A 23,942-nucleotide genomic window follows, 5' to 3' on the forward strand; every position below is an offset into this window, starting at 1 on the left:
AATACAATACTTTACAATATGATACAATAGGATAAAATACAATAGGATACAATACAATAGGATACAATACAATAGGATACAATACGATACAATACGATACTTTACAATATGATACAATAGGATAAAATACAATACGATACGATACGATACTTAAGCAATAATACATGAGAGGCCATGTGTTATGGCATGTGTTACATGGCTGTGACTTGGTCATGGCCACGAGGTGAAGCCAAGCAGACCACCACAGCCATGATACAAATGTCATGACACATGGACTCCAGTGTATTATTGCTTTTATACAACGGGTTACCAGCATTAAAAAGCTATATTCTTTCCCAAACCATCCATTTTTCAACAAAACGTGATGCTACATTCACTAACACTGGTGACATGTTAGGTGCTCTCTGGTCGTTAGGTCTAGTCACATTGACTGCCATGTAAAGCAAAGGGATGGTTGATGGTTCCAGAACCTTGGTTTCTAGAGACGCTGGTCCATGGTTCTGAACACAGCGCACGTCTATGCATAGGAAAATTGAATGACAGATGGAAAACATGACATAGGGGTGCTGTCCATGGATCTGAAAACAGAGCTGAAACATTGTAGCAAAGACATTGATACAGCAGATCAGAAACCACAATGACACATTTTGCCAGATGGTCACAGCATCGACAGCTATTTATTTATGATACATTCAATCCCGGGGTCCCAAGCGCAGCTGGGTGCCGTTTCTCAGGAACAACTGTTGTCGCACCCAGCTGTTAGGATGTTACTCCATCTCCTCATGTTTTTCCCGTCCCTGCGCTCCCTTCTCAGCTGTATTATGATACCAGCAAACACATTGTCTGAGTTCAGGAACTCAATATCTCTCATCAGGCACCAAGACCGGCTCAGTGGGCTCATTTAAGTGGCGGTTTAGACCCGCCTGCAGTCCAGCGGAGCTGCTGATTCCATATCGGTCTCCGTTTAGACCGGCCCGCAGTCCAGCGGAGCTGCTGATTCCATATCGGTCTCCGTTTAGACCGGCCCGCAGTCCAGCGGAGCTGCTGATTCCATATCGGTCTCCGTTTAGACCGGCCCGCAGTCCAGCGGAGCTGCTGATTCCATATCGGTCTCCGTTTAGACGGCCCGCAGTCCAGCGGAGCTGCTGATTCCATATCGGTCTCCGTTTAGACCGCCCGCAGTCCAGCGGAGCTGCTGATTCCATATCGGTCTCCGTTTAGACCGCCCGCAGTCCAGCCGGAGCTGCTGATTCCATATCGGTCTCCGTTTAGACCGGCCCGCAGTCCAGCGGAGCTGCTGATTCCATATCGGTCTCCGTTAGACCGGCCCGCAGTCCAGCGGAGCTGCTGATTCCATATCGGTCTCCGTTTAGACCGGCCCGCAGTCCAGCGGAGCTGCTGATTCCATATCGGTCTCCGTTTAGACCGCCCGCAGTCCAGCGGAGCTGCTGATTCCATATCGGTCTCCGTTTAGACCGGCCCGCAGTCCAGCGGAGCTGCTGATTCCATATCGGTCTCCGTTTAGACCGGCCCGCAGTCCAGCGGAGCTGCTGATTCCATATCGGTCTCCGTTTAGACCGCCCGCAGTCCAGCCGAAGCTGCTGATTCCATATCGGTCTCCGTTTAGACCGGCCCGCAGTCCAGCCGGAGCTGCTGATTCCATATCGGTCTCCGTTTAGACCGGCCCGCAGTCCAGCGGAGCTGCTGATTCCATATCGGTCTCCGATTTAGACCGGCCCGCAGTCCAGCGGAGCTGCTGATTCCATATCGGTCTCCGTTTAGACCGGCCCGCAGTCCAGCGGAGCTGCTGATTCCATATCGGTCTCCGTTTAGACCGCCCGCAGTCCAGCCGGAGCTGCTGATTCCATATCGTTCTCCGTTTAGACCGGCCCGCAGTCCAGCGGAGCTGCTGATTCCATATCGGTCTCCGGTTTAGACCGCCCGCAGTCCAGCGGAGCTGCTGATTCCATATCGGTCTCCGTTTAGACCGGCCCGCAGTCCAGCGGAGCTGCTGATTCCATATCGGTCTCCGTTTAGACCGCCCGCAGTCCAGCTAAGCTGCTGATTCCATATCGGTCTCCGTTTAGACCGCCCGCAGTCCAGCGGAGCTGCTGATTCCATATCGGTCTCCGTTTGGGACCGCCCGCAGTCCAGCTGAAGCTGCTGATTCCATATCGGTCTCCGTTTAGACCGCCCGCAGTTCAGCGGAGCTGCTGATTCCATATCGGTCTCCGTTTAGACCGCCCGCAGTCCAGCGGAGCTGCTGATTCCATATCGGTCTCCGTTTAGACCCGCCCGCAGTCCAGCGAAGCTGCTGATTCCATATCGGTCTCCGTTTAGACCGGCCCGCAGTCCAGCGGAGCTGCTGATTCCATATCGGTCTCCGTTTAGACCGGCCCGCAGTCCAGCGGAGCTGCTGATTCCATATCGGTCTCCGTTTAGACCCGCCCGCAGTCCAGCGGAGCTGCTGATTCCATATCGGTCTCCGTTTAGACCGCCCGCAGTCCAGCCGAAGCTGCTGATTCCATATCGGTCTCCGTTTAGACCGCCCGCAGTCCAGCGGAGCTGCTGATTCCATATCGGTCTCCGTTTAGACCGGCCCGCAGTCCAGCGGAGCTGCTGATTCCATATCGGTCTCCGTTTAGACCGGCCCGCAGTCCAGCGAAGCTGCTGATTCCATATCGGTCTCCGTTTAGACCGGCCCGCAGTCCAGCGGAGCTGCTGATTCCATATCGGTCTCCTTTAGCAGTCCTTGCGGTGGCTTAGAAACTCCTGAGAATTTTCCCATCTTAGTGGATGAAACAAATCAAAAGTGACTTTAAAATCATCCATGACGAGTTAGAGGTGCTAAGACTAGTAGTTGTTATAATTGGAGTGGTAGTGCGTTGCTAGGTAACGACGTAAACGATGCCACTCTATCTGAACGTGGCCGTGTGCATCCTGTCTCATATATCACTGGCAGGAGAGGCTGTAACAATGGGAATCCCAAACCACCCGCTGTATAAAATACAATACAATACGATACAATACAATACAATACAATACAATAGGATACAATACGATATGATACAATACAATACGATACAATTATACAATACAATATGATACAATACAATACGATACAATACAATACCATACAATACGATATGATACAATACAATACGATACAATACAATACAATACGATACAATACAATACAATATGATACGATACAATACAATATAATACGATACAATACGATACAATATGATACAATATAATATGATACAATATAATACAATACAATACGATACAATACAATACAATACGATACAATACGATACAATACAATACGATACAATACGATACAATATGATACAATATAATATGATACGATACAATACAATACAATACAATACATTATGATACAATACAATAAAATACAATACCATACGATACAATACGATACGATACAATATACATTTACATTTACATTACATTTACATCATTTAGCAGATGCTCTTATCCAGAGCGACTTACAAATTGGTGCATTCACCTTGTGATAGCCAGTGGGACAACCACTTTACAATTTTTTTTGTGTTATTTTTCAATATTTTTTTATTTTTGAGTATATTTTTAATTTTCATTTGTTTTATATAAATATATATATAATTTTTTTTATATATATATTTTGTAAATATATATATATTTTTTTGTATTTTTTATATATATATTTTTTTTAATTCTTATTATAATGTTTTTTTTTTATTATTATTATTGTTATTATTATTATTATTTTTTTTGTGGGGGTGGGGTAGGGGGGGGGTAGAAGGATTACTTTTATACTATCCCAGGTATTCCTTACAGAGGTAGGGTTTCAAGTGTCTCCGGAAGGTGGTGAGTGACTCCGCTGTCCTGGTGTCGTGAGGGAGCTTGTTCCACCATTGGGGTGCCAGAGCAGCGAATAGCTTTGACTGGGCTGAGTGGGAACTGTGCTTCCTCAGAGGTAGGGGGACCAGCAGGCCAGAGGTGGAAGAAACACAATGCCCTCGTTTGGGTGTAGGGACTGATCAGAGCCTGAAGGTAAGGAGGTGCCGTTCCCCTCACAGCTCCGTAGGCAAGCACCATGGTCTTGTAGCAGATGCGAGCTTCAACTGGAAGCCAGTGGAGTGTGCGGAGGAGCGGGATGACGTGAGAGAACTTGGGAAGGTTGAACACCAGACGGGCTGCAGCGTTCTGGATGAGTTGTAGGGGTTTAATGGCACAGGCAGGGAGCCCAGCCAACAGCGAGTTGCAGTAATCCAGACGGGAGATGACAAGTGCCTGGATTAGGACCTGTGCCGCTTTCTGTGTAAGGTAGGGTTGTACTCTGCGAATGTTGTAGAGCATGAACCTACAGGATCGGGTCACCGCTTTGATGTTAGCGGAGAACGACAGGGTGTTGTCCAGGGTCACGCCAAGGTTCTTTGCACTCTGGGAGGAGGACACAACGGAGTTGTCAACTGTGATGGCAAGATCATGGAGCGGGCAGTCCTTCCCCGGGAGGATGAGCAGCTCCGTCTTGCCGAGGTTCAGCTTGAGGTGGTGATCCGACATCCACACTGATATGTCTGCCAGACATGCAGAGATGCGATTCGCCACCTGGTTATCAGAAGGGGGAAAGGAGAAGATTAATTGTGTGTCGTCTGCGTAGCAATGATAGGAGAGACCATGTGAGGATATGACAGAGCCAAGTGACTTGGTGTATAGAGAGAATAGGAGAGGGCCTAGAACTGAGCCCTGGGGGACACCAGTGGTGAGAGCACGCCACCTGGTAGGAGCGACCTGTCAGGTAGGACGCAATCCAAGAGTGAGCCGCGCCGGAGATGCCCAACTTGGAGAGGGTGGAGAGGGTGGAGAGGAGGATCTGATGGTTCACAGTATCAAAGGCAGCAGATAGGTCTAGAAGGATGAGAGCAGAGGAGAGAGAGTTAGCTTTAGCAGTGTGGAGAGCCTCTGTGACACAGAGAAGAGCAGTCTCAGTTGAATGACCAGTCTTGAAACCTGACTGGTTTGGATCAAGAAGGTCATTCTGAGAGAGATAGCAGGAGAGTTGGCTATAGACGGCACGCTCAAGAGTTTTGGAGAGAAAAGAAAGAAGGGATACTGGTCTGTAGTTGTTGACATCGGAGGGATCGAGTGTAGGTTTTTTGAGGAGGGGTGCAACTCTCGCTTTCTTGAAGATGGAAGGGACATAGCCAACGGACAAGGATGAATTGATGAGCGAGGTGAGGTTAGGGAGAAGGTCTCCGGAAATGGTCTGGAGAAGAGAGGAGGGGATAGGGTCAAGCGGGCAGGTTGTTGGGCGGCCGGCCGTCACAAGTCGCAAGATTTCATCTGGAGAGAGAGAGGAGAAAGAAGTCAAAGCATAGGGTAGGGCAGTGTGAGCAGGACCAGCGGTGTCAATTGACTTAATAAATGAGGATCGGATGTCGTCAACCTTCTTTTCAAAATAGTTGACGAAGTCATCCACAGAGAGGGAGGAGGGAGGGGGAGGAGGAGGATTCAGCAGGGAGGAGAAGGTGGCAAAGAGTGGTAGAAAGTGGCTTTAGCAGCGGAAACAGAGGAAGAGAATGTAGAGAGGAGGGAGTGGAAAGATGCCAGGTCCGCAGGGAGTCTAGTTTTCTTCCATTTCCGCTCGGCTGCCCGGAGCCCTGTTCTGTGAGCTCGCAATGAGTCGTCAAGCCACGGAGCAGGAGGGGAGGACCGAGCCGGCCGGGAGGATAGGGGACATAGAGAGTCAAAGGATGCAGAAAGGGAGGAGAGGAGGGTTGAGGAGGCAGAATCAGGAGATTGGAGGGAGAAGGATTTAGCAGAGGGAAGAGATGATAGGATGGAAGAGGAGAGAGTAGCGGGAGAGAGAGAGCGAAGGTTGCGACGGCACATTACCATCTGAGTAGGGGCAGAGTGAGTAGTGTTGGAGGAGAGCGAGAGAGAAAAGGATACGAAGTAGTGGTCGGAGACATGGAGGGGAGTTGCAGTGAGATTAGTAGAAGAACAGCATCTAGTAAAGATGAGGTCAAGCGTATTGCCTGCCTTGTGAGTAGGGGGGGACGGTGTGAGGGTGAGGTCAAAAGAGGAAAGGAGTGGAAAGAAGGAGGCAGAGAGAAATGAGTCAAAGGCAGACGTAGGGAGGTTAAAGTCACCCAGAACTGTGAGGGGTGAGCCATCCTCAGGAAAGGAACTTATCAAGGCGTCAAGCTCATTGATGAACTCTCCAAGGGAACCTGGAGGGCGATAAATGACAAGGATGTTAAGCTTGAATGGGCTAGTGACTATATGATACAATACGATACGATACAATACGATACATTATAATACAATATGATACAATACGATACAATACAATACGATATGATACAATAATATACAATACGATACAATATGATACAATACGATATCATATGATACAATACAATACGATACGATACAATACAATACAATACAATACGATACAATACAATATGATACAATACGATACAATACAATATGATACAATACAATACAATTCAATACCATACCATATGATATGATACAATAATATACAATACGATACAATACAATATGATACAATACAATACAATTCAATATCATACCATATGGTATGATACAATAAGATACAATACGATACAATACAATATGATACAATACAATACAATTCAATACCATACCATATGATATGATACAATAAGATACAATATGATACAATACGATGCGATCCAATACGATATGATGCAATACAATATAATAATTCTGTCGACTGTCTTGTCAACTCAGCAAAAACAGATCTGGGACCACCAGGCTAACTGTATTGTCCATTTTCATAGAACTTCATGAACATATCAGTGTATATCAGTACAGAGAATAGCCTCCCCCCCCCCCTTCACCTTCACTACAGTTGAATCCTTTCCAGCCGGCACCACAGGAGCAGCCGTATGGATCTCTCTGACAGAACACCATGGACCTGCAGTATCCGTCTCTACACCACTCCTTACACGTCCTCCCAAACTTACCCTCGCCACACACTGGAAAATAAATCAGTATTTTATTACAGCACACTGTCCTCGCCACACACTGGAAAACATTGGTCTTTGACTACCACGGGTGCTTCCAAAACGGAACCCTATTCCCTATATAATGCATGTACTACTATGGGCCCTGGTCGAAAGTAGTGCACTATATCAAATCTAGTGATATATACTGATCAAAAGTAGTGAACAGGGTTCCATTTGGGACGCAGTCATTTGATTACCACACACTGCCCTCGCCACACACTGCCCTCGCCACACACTGCCCTCGCCACACACTGCCCTCGCCACACACTGCCCTCGCCACACACTGCCCTCTCCACACACTGCCCTCTCCACACACTGCCCTCTCCACACACTGCCCTCTCCACACACTGCCCTCTCCACACACTGCCCTCTCCACACACTGCCCTCTCCACACACTGCCCTCTCCACACACTGCCCTCTCCACACACTGCCCTCGCCACACACACTGCCCTCTCCACACACTGCCCTCGCCACACACACTGCCCTCGCCACACACTGCCCTCTCCACACACTGCCCTCACCACACACTGCCCTCTCCACACACTGCCCTCGCCACACACTGCCCTCGCCACACACTGCCCTCACCACACACTGCCCTCTCCACACCGCCCTCTCCACACACTGCCCTCTCCACACACTGCCCTCGCCACACACTGCCCTCTCCACACACTGCCCTCTCCACACACTGCCCTCTCCACACACTGCCCTCGCCACACACTGCCCTCGCCACACACTGCCCTCTCCACACACTGCCCTCGCCACACACTGCCCTCGCCACACACTGCCCTCGCCACACACTGCCCTCTCCACACACTGCCCTCGCCACACACTGCCCTCACCACACACTGCCCTCTCCACACACTGCCCTCTCCACACACTGCCCTCTCCACACACTGCCCTCTCCACACACTGCCCTCGCCACACACTGCCCTCGCCACACACACTGCCCTCGCCACACACTGCCCTCGCCACACACACTGCCCTCGCCACACACTGCCCTCGCCACACACTGCCCTCGCCACACACTGCCCTCGCCACACACTGCCCTCGCCACACACTGCCCTCGCCACACACACTGCCCTCGCCACACACTGCCCTCGCCACACACTGCCCTCGCCACACACTGCCCTCGCCACACACTGCCCTCGCCACACACACTGCCCTCGCCAAACACTGCCCTCGCCACACACACTGCCCTCTCCACACACTGCCCTCGCCACACACACTGCCCTCGCCACACACTGCCCTCGCCACACACTGCCCTCGCCACACACTGCCCTCTCCACACTGCCCTCTCCACACACTGCCCTCGCCACACACTGCCCTCGCCACACACTGCCCTCGCCACACACTGCCCTCGCCACACACTGCCCTCTCCACACACTGCCCTCGCCACACACTGCCCTCGCCACACACTGCCCTCGCCACACACTGCCCTCGCCACACACTGCCCTCGCCACACACTGCCCTCTCCACACACTGCCCTCGCCACACACTGCCCTCGCCACACACTGCCCTCGCCACACACTGCCCTCGCCACACACTGCCCTCGCCACACACTGCCCTCGCCACACACTGCCCTCACCACACACTGCCCTCGCCACACACTGCCCTCGCCACACACTGCCCTCGCCACACAGCGTAGTAAAGCAAATGAGTGTGCAATTACAGAGCATTCCAGAATTCTAAAGTCCCCTACCAACATTCCATGGTGATTAGGAAACATTCCAAAGAGCCAGATAGCAGACTGCAGCATTAAACCCCAGCAGTATAATCAGCCAGAACACATTTAGTAGCAGACTACAGCATTAAACCCCAGCAGTATAATCAGCCAGAACACATTTAGTAGCAGACTACAGCATTAAACCCCAGCAGTATAATCAGCCAGAACACATTTAGTAGCAGACTACAGCATTAAACCCCAGCAGTATAATCAGCCAGAACACATTTAGTAGCAGACTACAGCATTAAACCCCAGCAGTATAATCAGCCAGAACACATTTAGTAGCAGACTACAGCATTAAACCCCAGCAGTATAATCAGCCAGAACACATTTAGTAGCAGACTACAGCATTAAACCCCAGCAGTATAATCAGCCAGAACACATTTAGTAGCAGACTACAGCATTAAACCCCAGCAGTATAATCAGCCAGAACACATTTAGTAGCAGACTACAGCATTAAACCCCAGCAGTATAATCAGCCAGAACACATTTAGTAGCAGACTACAGCATTAAACCCCAGCAGTATAATCAGCCAGAACACATTTAGTAGCAGACTACAGCATTAAACCCCAGCAGTATAATCAGCCAGAACACATTTAGTAGCAGACTACAGCATTAAACCCCAGCAGTATAATCAGCCAGAACACATTTAGTAGCAGACTACAGCATTAAACCCCAGCAGTATAATCAGCCAGAACACATTTAGTAGCAGACTACAGCATTAAACCCCAGCAGTATAATCAGCCAGAACACATTTAGTAGCAGACTACAGCATTAAACCCCAGCAGTATAATCAGCCAGAACACATTTAGTAGCAGACTACAGCATTAAACCCCAGCAGTATAATCAGCCAGAACACATTTAGTAGCAGACTACAGCATTAAACCCCAGCAGTATAATCAGCCAGAACACATTTAGTAGCAGACTACAGCATTAAACCCCAGCAGTATAATCAGCCAGAACACATTTAGTAGCAGACTACAGCATTAAACCCCAGCAGTATAATCAGCCAGAACACATTTAGTAGCAGACTACAGCATTAAACCCCAGCAGTATAATCAGCCAGAACACATTTAGTAGCAGACTACAGCATTAAACCCCAGCAGTATAATCAGCCAGAACACATTTAGTAGCAGACTACAGCATTAAACCCCAGCAGTATAATCAGCCAGAACACATTTAGTAGCAGACTACAGCATTAAACCCCAGCAGTATAATCAGCCAGAACACATTTAGTAGCAGACTACAGCATTAAACCCCAGCAGTATAATCAGCCAGAACACATTTAGTAGCAGACTACAGCATTAAACCCCAGCAGTATAATCAGCCAGAACACATTTAGTAGCAGACTACAGCATTAAACCCCAGCAGTATAATCAGCCAGAACACATTTAGTAGCAGACTACAGCATTAAACCCCAGCAGTATAATCAGCCAGAACACATTTAGTAGCAGACTACAGCATTAAACCCCAGCAGTATAATCAGCCAGAACACATTTAGTAGCAGACTACAGCATTAAACCCCAGCAGTATAATCAGCCAGAACACATTTAGTAGCAGACTACGGCATTAAACCCCAGCAGTATAATCAGCCAGAACACATTTAGTAGCAGACTACAGCATTAAACCCCAGCAGTATAATCAGCCAGAACACATTTAGTAGCAGACTACAGCATTAAACCCCAGCAGTATAATCAGCCAGAACACATTTAGTAGCAGACTACAGCATTAAACCCCAGCAGTATAATCAGCCAGAACACATTTAGTAGCAGACTACAGCATTAAACCCCAGCAGTATAATCAGCCAGAACACATTTAGTAGCAGACTACAGCATTAAACCCCAGCAGTATAATCAGCCAGAACACATTTAGTAGCAGACTACAGCATTAAACCCCAGCAGTATAATCAGCCAGAACACATTTAGTAGCAGACTACAGCATTAAACCCCAGCAGTATAATCAGCCAGAACACATTTAGTAGCAGACTACAGCATTAAACCCCAGCAGTATAATCAGCCAGAACACATTTAGTAGCAGACTACAGCATTAAACCCCAGCAGTATAATCAGCCAGAACACATTTAGTAGCAGACTACAGCATTAAACCCCAGCAGTATAATCAGCCAGAACACATTTAGTAGCAGACTACAGCATTAAACCCCAGCAGTATAATCAGCCAGAACACATTTAGTAGCAGACTACAGCATTAAACCCCAGCAGTATAATCAGCCAGAACACATTTAGTAGCAGACTACAGCATTAAACCCCAGCAGTATAATCAGCCAGAACACATTTAGTAGCAGACTACAGCATTAAACCCCAGCAGTATAATCAGCCAGAACACATTTAGTAGCAGACTACAGCATTAAACCCCAGCAGTATAATCAGCCAGAACACATTTAGTAGCAGACTACAGCATTAAACCCCAGCAGTATAATCAGCCAGAACACATTTAGTAGCAGACTACAGCATTAAACCCCAGCAGTATAATCAGCCAGAACACATTTAGTAGCAGACTACAGCATTAAACCCCAGCAGTATAATCAGCCAGAACACATTTAGTAGCAGACTACAGCATTAAACCCCAGCAGTATAATCAGCCAGAACACATTTAGTAGCAGACTACAGCATTAAACCCCAGCAGTATAATCAGCCAGAACACATTTAGTAGCAGACTACAGCATTAAACCCCAGCAGTATAATCAGCCAGAACACATTTAGTAGCAGACTACAGCATTACACCCCAGCAGTATAATCAGCCAGAACACATTTAGTAGACAATAAAACACATTCCACTATAACTCGACTACATTCTATAATTCTATAATCTAAAAACACATTCCCTTCGGGGCAATAAAGGTTTTCAATTAAACAATTCTAACATTGAAAAGAAAAGCCTATAATGATAAATATATATATAATTTATATAAGTTAAATAAGAATGTACAAAACATTAAGAACACCTTCCTAATAGAGTTGCCACCCCCCCCCCTGTGCCCTCAGAACAGCCTCAATTTGTCGGGGCATGGAATCTACAAGGTGTCGAAAGCGTTCCACAGGGATGCTAGCCCATTTTGCCTCCAATGCTTCCCACAGTCAAGTTGTCTGGATGTCCTTTGGGTGGTGGACCATTCTTGAAACACACTCGAAACTGTTGAGTGTGTAAAACCCAGCAGTGTTGCAGTTCTTGACACAAACCGGTACGCCTGGCAACTACTACCATACCCCGTTCAAAGGCACTTGAATGTTTTGTCTTGCCCATTCTTCCTCTGAATGGCACACAATCCATGTCTCTATTGTCTCAAGGCTTAAACATCCTTCTTTAACATGTCTCCTCCCCTTCATCTACCAGTCTATTAGATATGAGATGTAGGCCTACCAGGATATTAGATATGAGATGAAGGCCTACCAGTCTATTAGTTCTGAGATGAAGGCCTACCAGTCTATTAGATATGAGATGAAGGCCTACCAGGATATTAGATATGAGATGAAGGCCTACCAGTCTATTAGATATGAGATGAAGGCCTACCAGGCTATTAGATATGAGATGAAGGCCTACCAGTCTATTAGATATGAGATGAAGGCCTACCAGTCTATTAGATATGAGATGAAGGCCTACCAGTCTATTAGATATGAGATGTAGGCCTACCAGTCTATTAGATATGAGATGAAGGCCTACCAGGCTATTAGATATGAGATGAAGGCCTACCAGTCTATTAGATATGAGATGAAGGCCTACCAGTCTATTAGATATGAGATGAAGGCCTACCAGGATATTAGATATGAGATGAAGGCCTACCAGTCTATTAGATATGAGATGAAGGCCTACCAGGATATTAGATATGAGATGTAGGCCTACCAGGCTATTAGATATGAGATGTAGTCCTACCAGTCTATTAGATATGAGATGTAGGCCTACCAGTCTATTAGATATGAGATGTAGTCCTACCAGGCTATTAGATATGAGATGTAGGCCTACCAGTCTATTAGATATGAGATGTAGTCCTACCAGGCTATTAGATATGAGATGTAGGCCTACCAGTCTATTAGATATGAGATGTAGGCCTACCAGGCTATTAGATATGAGATGAAGGCCTACCAGGCTATTAGATTATGTGTTTTTTTACAAAGACATTTATAGTCAGCATTCATTGGCTTTTTACCAGTTTCACAGGTGTGCCCCTTGAAGCCGGGTGGACAGATGCATTCTCCCGTCTCGTCATGACAGACCCCTCCGTTAGAGCACCGAGGACAGCTATGTTGACAGCTAGGACCCCACAGGCCAGCCTTGCATTCTGGGATTGAAACATAGAGCACTTGTTAGAAAGGAATTCTCTGGGCTGAGGGAAAATAATCCTGGACCGAAATGTGTTGGGGCTGCAATGGATACACTACATTTAGTTGGCTTGAGTCAATTCTAAATGGTCAATTGAATTTCCAGTGTAGCTAACAGATACAAGTTTCACACAAAACTGACGAAAGCAAAAAACTTGGTTGTTTTGGTAGAATAAGGAACATTGTGTAGTACTACAATAGTATTGTGTAGATGTAGAACTGCAGTAGTATTGGGTAGTATTCTGTAGTATTGGGTATTATAGGGTATTGGGTTGTACTGCTGTAGTAGGCCGTAGTATTGGGTAGTATTCTGTAGTATTGGGTATTATAGGGTATTGGGTTGTACTGCTGTAGTAGGGTGTAGTAATGGGTAGTATTGGGTAGCATTACAGTAGTATTTGGTGGTATTGGGTAGTATTGCAGTAGTATTTGGTGGTATTGGGTAGTATTGCAGTAGTATTTGGTGGTATTGGGTAGTATTGCAGTAGTATTTGGTGGTATTGGGTAGCATTACAGTAGTATTTGGTGGTATTGGGTAGTATTGCAGTAGTATTTGGTGGTATTGGGTAGCATTACAGTAGTATTTGGTGGTATTGGGTAGTATTGCAGTAGTATTTGGTGGTATTGGGTAGTATTACAGTAGTATTTGGTGGTATTGGGTAGTATTACAGTAGTATTTGGTGGTATTGGGTAGTATTACAGTAGTATTTGGTGGTATTGGGTAGTATTACAGTAGTATTTGGTGGTATTGCGTAGCATTACAGTAGTATTTGGTGGTATTGGGTAGTATTACAGTAGTATTTGGTGGTATTGGGTAGTATTACAGTAGTATTTGGTGGTATTGGGTAGTATTACAGTAGTATTTGGTGTTATTGGGTAGTATTACAGTAGTATTTGGTGGTATTGGGTAGTATTGTGTAAAAGTACTAACTTCTGACGATGAGCCTGGTGATGGCTGACGTGGACTTGGCTCCAGCGATGGACCTTGCTGTGTAGAGTCCTGCGTCTGAAGACGCCACTCCCTGGACGGTGTACACCAGGATGTCTGGGATCTCATTCTTAGGTACTGAGTGAATGAAGGAGCCTGAGAGAGACAAGAGGTTTCACATTACATTCACACTTTGGTTACATGGTGAGTGAACGTTATTTATAATAAGAGTTACATGGAGCAAACCGGACCTCTCGGAAATGAAAACGGATCCCTTCAGCAAAACATATTGGACCTTAACCCTCCCTGAACACTTGAAAAAAACGAAACAAGTGACCCTCCCCTGTACCCAAAATAATTATTACAACAAGGTGGATAGCAGAGAACATGTCTACCGTTTCACTTCCTGGACAGACCCGACGCCTAGATGTGCATTTTTGAGAAACGGTTCTTCCTCCTGTAATCATTAAACGGCAACGCAACGATGTTGACAGCGCACAGGGCTGCGGGCCAGAAGGTTGTGGGTTCGCAGACCACCGTGGACAACAGTACGGGTGGAAATATCTCCTTTATAGTAAAAGCATTGCATTAATCTATTATCTTATTTGCAGGTCAGAGAAAAAATTGCCTTTTATAAACATTTCATGCAATTCTATGTCATTTTACATATTAGTAGAATCTTTTTAATTCCACACAAATGACCGAAATGACAGGCTAAGAATGGACAGAGAGATAGGCCTACAGTAGGCTATTTTGGGGACTAGGCCTAATCAAAAAATAATAATTGAAAGAAGCCTTCGACTCTCCTCCTGAACTGTCACTGTAGGCCTACACAGCACAGTGTTAGTTAGGCAAAAGGTTTTGATCAGCGAGAGCAGAGCAGGCCGGGGGTCAGGGTAGTTTTATTTACACCATCCCAGCAGCTATCTTAGAAATATAACTTTGCTCTGTGCTTCTCCCAGCATGCACTTCGTAGCCTACAGCCTATTGTGTGCCCCCAGCGGAGAATCAGAGATGAGGGGCAGCATCTGCCAGACATTGATATATAGCCTAAAAAGCAACAAATCATAAAACACTGAGAAATATAGAAATTTCATCAATTACACATTACATGACCCTCCCCTCCCCTGGACTAGATTTATAAAAAAAAATACTAAACCCTCCCCTGGACTGGAATGTTAAAAGCATGACCCTCCCCCCCATTTTCCACCATTCTGTAAATTTCGATCCATCCCTCAGCAGACACTCTTATCCAGAGTGACTTACAGTCAGTCAGCTTAAGGTAGATAAATAACTACATGCTGAAGATCAGTGTTAACATGAGGGGCTAAATATTGTTGACCAGGGGGGCCATATGCATCAAGCCTCTCTCAGAATAGGAGTGCTGATCACGGATCAGTTTAGAATTTTAGATCACAACGTATAAGATTACACGGAGACCTGATCCTATATCAGTACTTCTACACTGAGACATTTGGTACGTCCAAGCCCAACAGGTGTAGACCTTACAGTGAAATACTTACTTACAAGCCCTTAACCAGCAATGCAGTTCATGAAAGAGTTAAGAAAATATTTACTAAATAAAATAAAGTAAAATAAAAGTAACACACTAAAATAACAATAATAAGGCTATATACAGGGGGTACCGGTACTGAGTCAATGTGTAATAACAGTAGGGAGGCTATATACAGGGGGTACCGGTACAGAGTCAATGTGTAATAACAGTAGGGATGCTATATACAGGGGGTACCGGTACAGAGTCAATGTGTAATAACAGTAGGGAGGCTATATACAGGGGGTACCGGTACAGAGTCAATGGGAAATAACAGTAGGGAGGCTATATACAGGGGGTACTGGTACAGAGTCAATGTGAAATAACAGTAGAGAGGCTATATACAGGGGGTACCGGTACAGAGTCAATGTGTAATAACAGTAGGGAGGCTATATACAGGGGGTACCGGTACAGAGTCAATGTGAAATAACAGTAGGGAGGCTATATACAGGGGGTACTGGTACAGAGTCAATGTGAAATAACAGTAGAGAGGCTATATACAGGGGGTACCGGTACAGAGTCAATGGGAAATAACAGTAGGGAGGCTATATACAGGGGGTACCGGTACAGAGTCAATGTGCGGGGGTCAATGTAAGTAGTCCGGGTGGCCATTTGATTAATTGTTCAGCAGTCTTATGGCTTGGGGGTAGAAGCTGTTAAGGAGCCTTTTGGACCTAGACTTGGCGCTTCGGTACCGCTTGCCGTGCGGTAGCAGAGAGAACAGTCTCTGACTTGGGTGACTGGAGCCTTTGACCATTTTTTGGGCCTTCCAATGTGGTGTAGTCAGGTTAAGAATAGCATGTACACAATATGGGCATAAAAAAATAAAAATAAAACCTATCAGAAAACAATATACAATACACGTGGCTAGTTTATTATGTACACCACGCCGTTCACGAAAATGGATCGCTCCTGCAGACCTTGAGTCACGTGGACGTGGTTTGCTATATTTAAAGCAGGCAGACAGACATCGAGGCATTCAGTCACTGTTCGATTGAACGTTAGAACGGGCAAAACGAGTGACCTAAGCGGCTTTGAGTGTGGTGTGATCATCGGTGCCAGTTGCGCCGGATCCAGAATCTCAGAAACGGCCGCCCTCCTGGGCTTTTCACCCCAACTGGCGGCCTGCTAGCCTTATTTGGCCTCCCAAGTTTTTAGAGCAAAAAAATGTAAAGATATATACAGTACCAGTCAAAGGTTTGGACAGACCTACTCATTCCAGGGTTTTTCTTAATTTTTAAAATTTTTCGACATTGTAGAATAATAGTGAAGACATCAAAACTATGAAATAACACATACTGAATCATGTAGTAACCAAAAAAGTGCTAAAGAAATCAAAATATATTTTATATTTGAAATTATTATTATAGTAGCCACCCTTTGCCTTGATGACAGCTTTGCACACTCTTGGCATTCTCTCAACCAGCTTCATGAGGTAGTCACCTGGAATGGATTTCAATTAACAGGTGTGCCTTGTTAAAAGTTAATTTGTGGAATTTCTTTCCTTCTTAATGCGTTTGAGCCAATCAGTTGTGTTGTGACAAGGTAGGGTTGATATACAGAAGATAGCCCTATTTGGTAAAAGACCAAGTCTATATTGCACAAGTTCCTTGGTGTCCACATCACCAACAACCTATCATGGTCCAAACACACCAAGACAGTCGTGAAGAGGGCACGACAAAGCCTATTCCCCCTCAGGAGACTGAAAATATTTGGCATGGTCCTCAGATCCTCAAAAAGTTCTACAGCTGCACCATCCAGAGCATCCTGTCTAGTTGCATCACCGCCTGGTATGGCAACTGCTCAGCCTCTGACCGCAAGGCACTACAGAGGGTAGTGCATACGGCCCAGTACATCACTGGGGCAAAGCTTCCTGCCATCCAGGACCTCTATACCAGGTGGTGTCAGAGGAAGGCCCTAAAAATGGTCAAAGACTCCAGTCACCCAAGTCATAGACTGTTCTCTCTGCTACTGCACAGCAAGCGGTACTGGAGCGTCAAGTCTAGGTCCAAAAGGCTTCTTAACAGCTTCTACCCCCAAGCCATAAGACTCCTGAACAGCTAATCAAATGGCTACCCGGACAATTTGCAAATCTGTCATCAAGGCAAAGGGTGGCTACTTTGAAGAATCTAAAATCTAAAATATATTTTGATTTGTTTAACACTTTTTTGGTTACTACATGATTCCATATGTGTTATTTCATAGTTTTGATGTCTTCACTAATACTCTACAATGTAGAAAATTGTAAAAATAAAGAAAAACCCTTGAATGAGGAGGTGTGTCCAAACTTTTGACTGGTACTGTAAATGTTTTTATAATTTATCATTTTCATTGTTGGACATAAAAGACTGTGAAAACAGCAGGAAATCAGCTCCAAGTATTCCCACGCGTAATAGAGAGATGTGTAAGCAAGGTTTGAAATGATTATGTTTTAGTCAAATATTACATCTGTTTGGTCTTCTTGCAGTCAATTTGCAGTCTACAAATTATTTGTAATTATGTTCCGGTCCCCCGACCATCTGCTCAAGAAAAAAATCGTCCCGCGGCTGAATCTAGTTCACGATCCATGGTTTAGGGTTTACCGAGAATGGTGCTGCGACATACCAAAAACATCCAGTCAGCTGCAGTCCTGTGGGCGAAAACAGCTCATTGATGAGAGGTCCAAGGAGAATGGCAAGAATCATGCAAGCTAACAGGCGAGCCACAAACATACAAATAACGGCGCAGTACAACAGTGGTGTGCAGAACGGCATCTCGGGAACGCACAACTCGCTGGTCCTTGTCACGGACGGGCTATTGCAGCAGACGACCACACCGGGTTCCACTCCCATTAGCTAAAAACAAGAAGAAGCGGCTCCAGTGGGCACGCCATCACCGACACTGGACAACTGAGGAGTGGAAAAACATTGCCTGGTCCGATGAATCCCAGTTCCTGTTGCGTCATGCTGATGGCAGAGTCATGATTTGGTGTAAGCAGCACGAGTCCATGGCGCCATCCTGCCTGGTGTCAACGGTACAGGCTGGTGGCGGTGGTGTAATGGTGTAGGGAATGTTTTCCTGGCACACGTTAGGTCCCTTGATATCAATTGAGCAACGATTGACGCCACAGCGTATCTGAACATTGTCGCTGACCAAACCCAATAGAGTATCTTTGGGATGAGATGGAACGGGCTGTTCGCAGCATGAATGTACCGCCGTCCAATCTGCAGCAACTGCGTGACGCCATGGCGTCAGCATGGACCAACATCCCTGTGGAACGTTTCTGACGCCTTGTAGAATCCATTCCCCGAAGAATTCAGGCGGTTCTGGAGACAAAGGGGGCAAAGGGGGCCTTGACCCAGTACTAGATGGGTGTACCTAATAAAATGTCCGGTTAGTGTATATTGGAGGATCACGTCACAGAGAGATATCAGCAACCATGACAATACAAACAAAAGAAAAATAAAATACACTTTTATACAAACAAACAAACAAGCAAAATAACGATATAGCTATTTACATACTGTAAGGTTTACCATTCTTATAGATGACTGCGTCCTCTGCGAATACTTTCCTGCGAGTGAAACAGATGTTGACATCTTCTCCTATACTGACTGTGATGGTTAGGGACTTTGGTAGAAACACAGCTGGGGAGGCAAACACAAACACAACTTTACACTCAGTGGTGGGTAGATAACTTGACTCTCAGTGGTGGGTAGACAACTTGACTCTCAGTGGTGGGTAGACAACTTTACTCTCAGTGGTGGGTAGATAACTTGACTCTCAGTGGTGGGTAGATAACTTGACTCTCAGTGGTGGGTAGACAACTTGACTCTCAGTGGTGGGTAGACAACTTGACTCTCAGTGGTGGGTTAGTGTTTCAATAGGGAGTCAGAATAGTATGTAATAGTATGTATCCTCATTATCAATCGGTTGTTAAGTGTTTCATTTAGGAACATCTTGCAATGAAATCAGTGTGCACCCTGTGTGGCCTCATAGCCATTCACCACAAAGATAGGAAAGCCTCGAAACAATCAAACAGACCTGTACAGGTTAGAACACAATACCAATGCGTTATTACCTTCATTTAGCATCTTATATGTGTATATCTGATTTGTATCACTCTTTTTTGCCCTGCAGTAGAACTCCCCAAAGACATCACTGCGAGTCTTCCACTCCATCTTGGAGGCATGGTGGTAGGCTGTATCGGGGCTGACAGGCAGGCTCTGGGGGTGGGTCAGGGGGAAGTCACGGCCCATACCTAACGGAAATGTACATGTTAAAAACCAGTTGGAAATACAAGTATTACGCAATAATGACTTTATTGTAACGCAAAATTAATTATAACATGTTAAAAATGCATTCTACCTTGTCTTTGCTGTTTGCTTTCACAAGTTTACCTGAAAAGCTAGTTTGTAGCGCATTTCTTAATTCCTAAATAAATTAAAATGTATTGGAAACAGGTTTTCAAGACATTTCACATGCCATGGAATGTGTTAGAATTGCAAACGTAATGTGTTAATCTTGTGTGAAAGTCCCATCCCATACCCAGGGTACTGCTGAAGCTGGAGGTATCACTGTCCTGCCGGGAGGTCCAGTCACTACTGACACAGTGGAGGGAGGAGTCTGATGATGTCACCATGGGGTCAGGGTTCACCAAGGTCAGGTCTGCTATGTCTAGGGCATCACCTAGGAAAGACAGGCAGACAGACAGACAGACAGACAGACAGGCATGCAGGCAGGCAGGCAGACAGACAGACAGACAGACAGACAGACAGACAGACAGGCAGACAGACAGACAGACAGGCAGACAGCCAGACAGCCAGACAGACAGACAGACAGACAGGCAGACAGCCAGACAGGCAGACAAGTATACACAAACAAACACACACACAATGCAAGGGGGGAAGGGGGGGGGGGACGGGGGGACAGATAAGTATTAGATATTGAACAGATACGTGTGCCTTCTTAAAAGTTAATTTGTGGAATTTCTTTCCTTCTTAATGTGTTTGAGCCAATCAGTTGTGTTGTGACAAGGTAGGGGGGGGTATACAGAAGATAGCCCTATTTGGGAAAAGACCAAGTCCATTTTATGGCAAGAACAGCTCAAATAAGCAAAGAGAAACAACAGTCCATCATTACTTTAAGACATGAAGGTCAGTCAATACGGAACATTTCAAGAACTTTGGAAGTTTCTTCAAGTGCAGTCGCAAAAACCATCAAGTGCTATGATGAAACTGGCTCTAATGAGGACCGCCACAGGAAAGGAAGACCCAGAGTTACCTCTGCTGCAGAGGATAAGTTCATTAGAGTTAACTGCACCTCAGATTGCAGCCCAAATAAATGCTTCACAGAGTTCAAGTAACAGACACATCTCAACATTAACTGTTCAGAGGAGACTGTGTGAATCAAGCCTTCATGGTTAAATTGCTGCAAAGAAACCACTACTAAAGGACACCAATAAGAAGAAGAGACTTGCTTGGGCCAAGAAACACGAGCAATGGACATTAGACCGGTGGAAATGTGTCCTTTGGTCTGGAGTCCAAATTGGAGATTTTTGGTTCCAACCGCCGTGTCTTTGTGAGACGTGGTGTGGGTGAACGGATGATCTCCGCATGTGTAGTTCCCACCGTAAAGCATGGAGGAGGAGGTGTTATGGTGTGGGGGTGCTTTTTTTTTTTACTTAATCAGCATGGCTACCACAGCATTCTGCAGCGATATGCCATCCCATCTGGTTTGGGCTTAGTGGGACTATCATTTGTTTTTCAAACAGGACAATGACTCAACACACCTCCAGGCTGTGTGAGGGCTATTTGACCAAGAAGGAGAGTGATGGAGTGCTGCATCAGATGACCTGGCCTCCACAATTACATTTTACATTTACATTTTAGTCATTTAGCAGACGCTCTTATCCAGAGCTACTTACAGTTAGTGAGTGCATACATAATTTTTTTTTTTCATTATTTTTTTTTTTTTCATACCCCCCTTGGGAATCGAACCCACAACCCTGGCGTTGCAAACGCCATGCTCTACAAACTGAGCTACATCCCTGCCAGCCATTCCCTCCCCTACCCTGGGCCAATTGTGCGCCGCCCCATGGGTCTCCCGGTCGCAGGCGGCTACGACAGATCCCCCGACCTCAACCCAAATGACATGGTTTGGGATGAGTCGGACTGCAGAGTGAAGGAAAAGCTGCCAACAAGTGCTCAGCATATGTGGGAACTCCGTCAAGACTGTTGGAAAAGCATTCCAGGTGATGCTGGTTGAGAGAACGCCAAGAGTGTGCAAAGCTGTCATCAAGGCAAAAGGGTGGCTATTTTAAGAATCTCAAATATAAAATATATTTTGATTTGTTTAACACTTTTTTGGTTACTACATGATTCCATATGTGTTATTTCATAGTTTTGATTTCTTCACTATTATTCTACACAGTAGAAAATAGTAAAAAATAAAGAAAAACCCTGTAATGAGTAGGTGTGTCCAAACTTTTGACTGGTACTGTAAGTATTAGAATTTGAACAGATAAGTATTAGATATTGGACACAAAAGACAAACTGGAAATAAATTCCAGATGCTTATTTACAGCAGTAAGGGTATTATCAGATATCACATTAATTGTAATTTTGAGACATTATATACATAAAGTATCTACATGATATTGAGGACGTTGGTATCAGTGCAACACATGGTATCACCACCTGGCATAGCCAGATGTGGACTGGCCACCCCTCAGAGCCTTGTTCCTCTCTAGGTTTCTTCCTAGGTTCCTGCCTTTCTAGGGAGTTTCTGTATAAGCACTTTGTGACATCTGCTGATGTAAAAAAGGGCTTTATAAATACATTTGATTTGATGCTAGTGTATGTGTGTTATTAATCCACAGGCAGAGAATCATGTAACATTTACAAAGACCGTGTCTGATTAAACAGATCTGGGTCCAGGCTAGGTAATGACCAGAGGAGCTGGCTAGACAGCATAAACAGATCTGGGACCAGGCGTTTTACTTTATGGTATAATCCGAGACAGCATAAACAGATCTGGGACCATGCCGATACACTTTATGGTTGTTGTACACATGTTATGGCTGGGCGAATTGATCTGACAACCAATGGAACAGTGCAGTGTAATGGATCTGATTCAGACAGAAAGAGAAGCCAATTCTCATGAATCAACACAGAATCTACTGTCTAGTACGCAAATAAGAACTTATACATGTAGTAGATATACAGGAAGATACTAGAAGGTATACAGGAAGATACTAGTAGGTAGACAGGAAGATATTAGTAGGCAGACAGGAAGATACTAGTAGGTAGACAGGAAGATACTAGTAGGTAGACAGGAAGATACTAGTAGGTAGACAGGAAGATACTAGTAGGTAGACAGGAAGATACTAGTAGATAGACAGGAAGATACTAGTAGGTAGACAGGAAGATACTAGTAGGTATACAGGAAGATACTAGTAGGTATACAGGAAGATACTAGTAGATAGACAGGAAGATACTAGTAGGTAGACAGGAAGATACTAGTAGGTAGACAGGAAGATACTAGTAGGTAGACAGGAAGATACTAGTAGGTAGACAGGAAGATACTAGTAGGTAGACAGGAAGATACTAGTAGGTAGACAGGAAGATACTAGTAGGTAGACAGGAAGATACTAGTAGATAGACTGGAAGATACTAGTAGGTAGACAGGAAGATCCTAGTAGGTAGACAGGAAGATACTAGTAGGTAGACAGGAAGATCCTAGTAGGTAGACAGAAAGATACTAGTAGATAGACAGGAAGATACTAGTAGGTAGACAGGAAGATCCTAGTAGGTAGACAGGAAGATACTAGTAGGTAGACAGGAAGATACTAGTAGGTAGAGAGGAAGATACTAGTAGGTAGACAGGAAGATACTAGTAGATAGACAGGAAGATACTAGTAGGTAGACAGGAAGATACTAGTAGATAGACAGGAAGATACTAGTAGGTAGACAGGAAGATACTAGTAGGTATACAGGAAGATACTAGTAGGTATACAGGAAGATACTAGTAGGTATACAGGAAGATACTAGTAGGTAGACAGGAAGATACTAGTAGGTAGACAGGAAGATACTAGTAGGTAGACAGGAAGATACTAGTAGATAGACAGGAAGATACTAATAGGTAGACAGGAAGATACTAGTAGGTAGACAGGAAGATACTAGTAGGTAGGCAGGAAGATACTAGTAGGTAGACAGGAAGATACTAGTAGGTAGACAGGAAGATACTAGTAGGTAGACAGGAAGATACTAGTAGGTAGACAGGAAGATACTAGTAGGTATACAGGAAGATACTAGTAGGTAGACAGGAAGATACTAGTAGATAGACAGGAAGA

The 23,942-nt window shown here is 45.3% G+C and overlaps 1 protein-coding gene across 1 annotated transcript in view; it reads right to left on the bottom strand.

Annotated features, from left to right (window-relative positions):
- Window positions 1-23,942, bottom strand: part of LOC121581828 (tyrosine-protein kinase receptor Tie-2-like) — a 68,556-nt gene that overhangs the window by 29,465 nt on the left and 15,149 nt on the right. The window contains exons 2-7 of the mRNA XM_041897190.2: window positions 20,138-20,278; window positions 19,671-19,850; window positions 19,126-19,236; window positions 14,062-14,214; window positions 12,959-13,090; window positions 6,906-7,043 (exon numbers count right to left, since the gene is read on the bottom strand). Coding sequence (XP_041753124.2) covers window positions 6,906-7,043; window positions 12,959-13,090; window positions 14,062-14,214; window positions 19,126-19,236; window positions 19,671-19,850; window positions 20,138-20,278 — 855 coding nt within the window. The remainder of the gene's footprint in view (window positions 1-6,905; window positions 7,044-12,958; window positions 13,091-14,061; window positions 14,215-19,125; window positions 19,237-19,670; window positions 19,851-20,137; window positions 20,279-23,942) is intronic.

This window comes from Coregonus clupeaformis, chromosome 15 (genome assembly GCF_020615455.1).
Source record: "Coregonus clupeaformis isolate EN_2021a chromosome 15, ASM2061545v1, whole genome shotgun sequence".
In the NCBI taxonomy this organism is placed as follows: Eukaryota; Metazoa; Chordata; class Actinopteri; order Salmoniformes; family Salmonidae; genus Coregonus; species Coregonus clupeaformis.